We start from the raw sequence: 6,000 nt of genomic DNA, 5'->3' as shown, positions 1-6,000 counted from the left end.
TTCCCAGTTATGGGACTTGTAATGAATTCCTCAATTAAAATGAAAAATAATGAAAACAAAAGCCAGGGAGGAGAAAGCCCACGCTAGTGACACTAAAATATATCTTTCCAAACAAATGTGGATAAAAGCCAAGTAGAGAAGATGAGAACTTTAAGGTCCCTAACACAAAACAAACAGTAAGCAGCCAGCCATTCCAAGTGGCTGACATGACTTTGTTTAACTTTATTTGTATTTCTGGCTGGTGTGTTTACAGCCAATAGGTCAAACTATGAGTCAGTGTAGGGCCCTGATAAGTTGGGTATTTACGAGCATCTAATACGCACAGAATTGTGCTCCATACTGCTTAAACTGTTCCCTAAGTGTCCAATTTGGAGAAAACACCCACACGCAGGATAACTGGCGAGTGACGCGGAGTGGCTGCGAGTCCAAGTTATCACTAACGGATGGGGAGCTTGGGCTGGGCACAGTCCAGCATACTGAACCCTTCCCCCACCGTTTCACCTACATCCAGAGGTGTGTACTGTCAAAAAGCAGCGCCTCCAAGTCTCTTCTGGCACTGTCTGGACTCCGATCCGAGGCAGACGAGGAAGCTGAGAAAACCCTGGCGTTGACCCCCTGGACCTGGGCGCCCCGGGAAGGCCAGCGCTGGGTCCAGGCAGGCGGGGCCTGTGCGGTGACCACCCTGGTCCTGAAAAGTCCCAGCCCCGAGCGCCCTCCCTCCTAGACCTGGAGGCCTGGAACAGCCAGGTGGACGTCGGCCCACTTGCTGCGGAAGACAAAGCCTTTCTCTTCTTTCCTTCCCATTTTCCTGCCACCTCCCACCCCACTCCGCCTTCGGGGCAAAGGCAGCCAGATCCACCCAGGACACATTCTTTGTCCTTATCCCTCTGTGCTCGTCCCACAGCAAGCCAGTCGCGGTCCAAGGCTCCAGAGGCTGTGCAGGAGGCCGAGCTGGGTGGCGATCAGCGGCGGGTCCCTGTCCAAAATCCAGCAGAGCCTCCAGGGACGCCCCATACACAGAAGGCGGGGCGCGGGGAGGGTGGGGAAACCACAGCAGTAAGGCGCGAGAGCAGGGAAGTGAACCAGGACTGACTCCTGTCGCTTCCCGTAGCCGCCCACGGACGCCAGAGCCGGGAACCCTGACGGCACCTAGCGGCTGACAAACAACCTGCTCCGTGGAGCGCCTGAAACACCAGTCTTTTGGGTGAGTCGCGCGACCCCCGGCCTCGGGTGGCGGGACAGTCGCTAGGGGCGTGGCTGCTCTGAGGGTCTCTCCAGTGGAGGATGGCATTCGGATGTCACGGCTCCCAAATCACAATTTGATGGGTGGGACAGTGTCCAGTCCACCCCGACCCGCAGGTCCTCACCGCGGCAGAGCTGGGGCTGGGTTGCGGGGACGCTGCCTCTGCAGGCGAGGCGCTCCGGGGCATAAGGGATTATCAGGAATCGCGGTCTTTCTTGGACATCCCTGGCTGGGGTCAGGCTGTTTGCTCTGGGGTGTCTCCTAGCTGCAAATCCACCCCACCTGGGCTGCTTTCTCACCTGTTCCCTCCTAGCCTGAGGCCGAGCGCCACCTCCAAGTGGAGGAATCTGGGGAAGTTTCCTTCCCGGAATTTGTAGTGACAGTGGAGTGACCTCCATTGCTTTCCCTGCCTCTAACACGCTCTTTAGGATGCCGAGTCATTTGACTGCAGTATTAAACATTGCAAAGCGCAAGTCATGTGACTTCCTTTGACCTTACGTGAAACTTAAGTGACGGCTTCTTGTGATGTATACGAAGTGTTCATGCTGGCGGGACCTGTCCCTGGGGATACTTCGGGGGTTGCGTGATTTAATGCAAGCCGATGGCTTAAATTGGGTCACTCGCTGGTTATTATACATGTGTATGGCAACTCAGCATCCATTCTTTTTGCTCTTGTTCTCGCTTCCTGAATTGAGTCACGGAGCCAGACTTTTGAGGTTTTGACGAATTAAGTGAATGACATAGACTGGGGCTATATTTCGATGGTAAACCAAGAGGGATACAGTTTTTTTTCTTAATAAAGAAAAAATAATAGATTTGATCGGTGTGTATTGTTGGTGTGCAGTATAATGACAGAATTGCTGGAAGTAAAATACAGGAAGCTCTAGTTTCATTTACCCTTTAGTTCTGCTTAAAGCCGAGTTTTTCCTGGAGCTATTAAATGTAGTGTAGTGTCCATGGGTGCTTTTATCTTAAAAAATGTGGCTGATGCTTTCCAACACTCCCCTGCCCTGTGATTTTTTTTTTTTTAAGCAACAGAGAAAACTGTATCTTAATAGTATTAAAAGTATTGGATTTTTCCCTACTTTGATTAGTTTAAATTGGAGGAGGAAGAGCAATTCTTTTTATTCACAATAATAATAGCTAACACAGCGCTTACTCTTTCGCTATTTTATTAACTCAATCCTCAGAACAAACCAATGATGTGAATACTGTAATTATTCTCATTTTATGGAAATGAAAAGTTAAATGAATACCTCTGATAATTATACAGGACTGTTTGATTAGTATTTGCCATTAATTAATTAATTTTTTTTTTTTTTGGAGATGGAGTCTCGTTCTGTTGCCCAGGCTGGAGTGCAGTGGCACAATCTCGGCTCACTTCAACCTCCGCCTCCCGGGTTCAAGCACTTCTCCTGTCTCAGCCTCCTGAGTAGCTGGGACTACAGGTGCATGCCACCACGTCTGGCTAATTTTTGTATTTTTAGTAGAGATGGGATTTCACTATATTGGTCAGGCTGGTCTCGAACTCCTGACCTCAGGTGATCCACCCGCCTTGGCCTCCCAAAGTGCTGGGATTACAGGCGTGAGCCACCATGCCTAGCCTATTTTAGTATTTTTAATAATACATTCCACGTTAGAAATTTTCTACTGATGTATTTTTTTTTATTATACTTTAAGTTTTAGGGTACATGTGCACAACGTGCAGGTTTGTTACATATGTATACATGTGTCATGTTGGTGTGCTGCGCCCATTAACTTGTCACTTAACATTAGGTATATCTCCTAATGCTATCCCGATGTATTTTTTAAGTCAATATTTCCTACACTCACAATCCAAAATTATTTAGTATATGAGCACACTGGTAAGAATGGGAGGCAGATCTTTGATTGTAATAACATTCTATTATTTGGTAAATATCAGTAAAGTAATATATAATTTAAATTTTAAAATAGGATATGAAGAAAAATGCTACATGCTTACTTTTCTTTTCCTCTATTTTTACTTTACACAGGGCCAGTGCCTCAGTTTCAATCCAGGTAACCTTTAAATGAAACTTGCCTAAAATCTTAGGTCATACACAGAAGAGACTCCAATCAACAAGAAGCTGGAAAAGAATGATGTTGTCCTTAAACAACCTACAGAATATCATCTATAACCCGGTAACTGATTTCTATAAGATAACTTTTTACCTATGCCTGGACAGATCCAATAGAATATTAATTATCCATTGGGAGAAAGGGCAAGAATAAAAGCCAGTGAACATATTTAAAGCACCTACTATGTAATAGAGATGGTAGTGGGTGCTGATTACAAAACAGCTCTTGTCCTCTAGTGGAGGAAGAAGTCACAACGATAATATGACGTGATGAAACAGTGTTATGAACAGGGAACGTTTGAGTAGAGTGGAGGGAATGCCAACTTTTGGTGATGGGAGGAGGCTCAGCTAATCATAAATTGTAGTTTTTAAGGGAAAATGGATTTCTTACTCTACAAGTTTTTCATTTTCTTTTTTAATTAGAGCTGTCCATGAGAAGTTAAGGTCTCGATCTTTCCCTCAGCCTTTCAAATACTGCTTGGCACTGAGCAGGGAAAATGTCAAAAGCCAATGGGGAGATGGAGAGTGAGAAGTAGTAAGGGTCTCGTGCAGTTCAGGCAGGTCCTAGAATCCCTGAATGACTGTAATTGCTGGAAATTGCCCTGTAATCCTGAGCAGTATAGAGCTTGTTTTAGTTTTATGTAGTGGTGAGAATCTTTAGGAATGTCTAGTTTCCACTTATCTGAAGCTGAATCCTGAATTGAGGTCTGAGAAAGGACAGCCACTTTTTTAGTAAACCCCCTAGAAGATTCTTGGGCAAAAGGAAGAGTGAGAATCCTTGAAATAAGGCCCTAAACCAGTTTTGTTAGTGTGTGGGGGTTCAAGTTTTTGTCATTTACTTTATAGCTGTAATTCCTTTTTCCCTAAGTTTTAATGTCATTGTGTAAGAATGAGGTATCGCTGCTGTATCAAGCAAAGTCAGTTTTAGGAGAAATAGCCTTTCAGTGGTAGTAAGTTTAAAAAAGATGACTTCCTGAAATGGAAGCTAATGAGACATTTAAGATGACTTTGTGCACATTAGAGTTAAAAACATCTCAAGGCTGTAAACCGATTTCCTGCAAAGATCTTAAAAAAACAACAAACCAGGCTGCCTGCCAGGGGTGTCTGAAGTATCATCTTGGCTCAAGCTGGGAGAATGGATAAAGGTTACACTGTTCATTTCTGCCGTTCACACAGAAAAGAAGATAATTTTATAGGTAAAATTCCTGCATATCTTGATTCTAGCATACTGATGATTCCTGTAGTTTCTGGGGTCAGTACTCTCAACTATTGAAGTGAAACAAAAATAAGTAGACTTCATTTCTTGAGGAAGGGGATCTGGAGAAGTCGTTCTGCTCTAGAGCAGAAAACGCCTTCAGTCTTGTGGCATGGCCTGGATGCTGTTCTGAGGATAATGCATTTCCAAGGGAGATATTTTTGGCAAATAGCTTTTTTTCTTTCTTTTTAAATTTCTCTGTTTTATTATCAGTTCTCACAAAAGAGTAGGAAAGGTTAGAGGTAGAAAGACTGAACTGAATGGCAAAAACATTTTGCTCTGTCTTTAAATTTCACTAATGTAAAATATAGTATTTCTCTCATTTGTAGCTAGTTGCCCTTTTGATTTTCCAAAAAAAAAGGCTGTAAATAACTTAGTTATTTTATTTATTCAATTAATTTTTTTTTAAATTTTTTTGAGACATAGTTTCCCTCTGGTCGCCCAGGCTGCAATGAAATGACGCAATCTTGGCTCACCGCAGTTGCTGCTTCCCGGGTTCAAGCAATTCTAGTGCCTCAGCCTCCTGAGTAGCTGGGACTATGGGCACGTGCTACCAGGCCCAGCTAATTTAGTAGATATGGGTTTTCACCATGTTGGCCAGGCTGGTCTCAAACTCCTGACCGCAGGTGATCTGCCCATCCTGGCCTCCAAAAGTGCTGGGATTACAGGCGTGAGGCACCGTGCCTGGCCAACTTAGTTATTTAAAGTTAATTAATTGGTATATTTTATAAGCTAGACTTAGGAAAACTGTTTTCGGCTGGGCGTGGTGGCTCACGCCTGTAATCCCAGCACTTTGGGAGGCCGAGGCAGGTGGCTCACGAGGTCAGGAGTTCAAGACCAGCCTGGCCAAGATGGTGAAACCCCGTCTTTACCTAAAAAATACAAAAATTATCCAGGTGTGATGGCGGCCTCCTGTAATCCCAGCTACTCAGGAGGCTGAGGCAGGAGAATCGCTTGAACCTGGAAGGTGGAGGTTGCAGTGAGCCGAGATGGTGCCACTGCACTCCAGCCTAGCAACAGAGCGAGACTCTGTCTCAAAAAAAAAAACAAAAAAAACAAAAACCTGTTTTCTTGAATCATGGTTATTTTGTTACTGATCGGTTCAATGAGTAAATATTTATTGTCTGTTGTATTCTTTATTAGGCATTATAAACACAGCGCCACTTTTTATTTTTTATTTCATTAATGTTTCTAATTTTTTTTTCTTTTTTTTTCAAGACAGAGGCTCGCTCTGTCACCCAGGCTGGAGTGGAGTGGTGCAATCTTACCCCACTGCAACCTCCACCTCCTGGGCTTAGCCTCGCAAACAGCTGGGACTACAGGCATGCACCACCATGCCTGGCTAATTTTTGTATTTTTTTTGGTAGAGACAGAGTTTTGCCATGTTTCTCAGTCTGGTCAAG

General features: G+C 44.4%; 1 protein-coding gene across 4 annotated transcripts in view; it reads left to right on the top strand.

Moving 5' to 3' along the window:
* Positions 1-1,111: 1,111 nt before the first annotated feature.
* Positions 1,112-6,000, top strand: part of LGALS8 (galectin 8) — a 28,611-nt gene continuing 23,722 nt past the window's right edge. For 2 of the 4 annotated variants that reach the window (XM_054561085.2, XM_002809266.6), the window contains exons 1-2: positions 1,112-1,204; positions 3,259-3,406. In XM_054561085.2, the coding sequence (XP_054417060.1) occupies positions 3,362-3,406 (45 nt within the window). In that variant the 5' untranslated portion in view covers positions 1,112-1,204; positions 3,259-3,361. Of the gene's footprint in view, positions 1,360-3,258; positions 3,407-6,000 lie in introns of all 4 variants that reach the window. The other 2 variants (XM_054561094.2, XM_054561080.1) reach the window with 2 other exon arrangements.

Source organism: Pongo abelii, chromosome 1 (genome assembly GCF_028885655.2).
Source record: "Pongo abelii isolate AG06213 chromosome 1, NHGRI_mPonAbe1-v2.0_pri, whole genome shotgun sequence".
Lineage (NCBI taxonomy): Eukaryota > Metazoa > Chordata > Mammalia > Primates > Hominidae > Pongo > Pongo abelii.
This window is presented reverse-complemented; position numbering and strand designations above follow the sequence as displayed.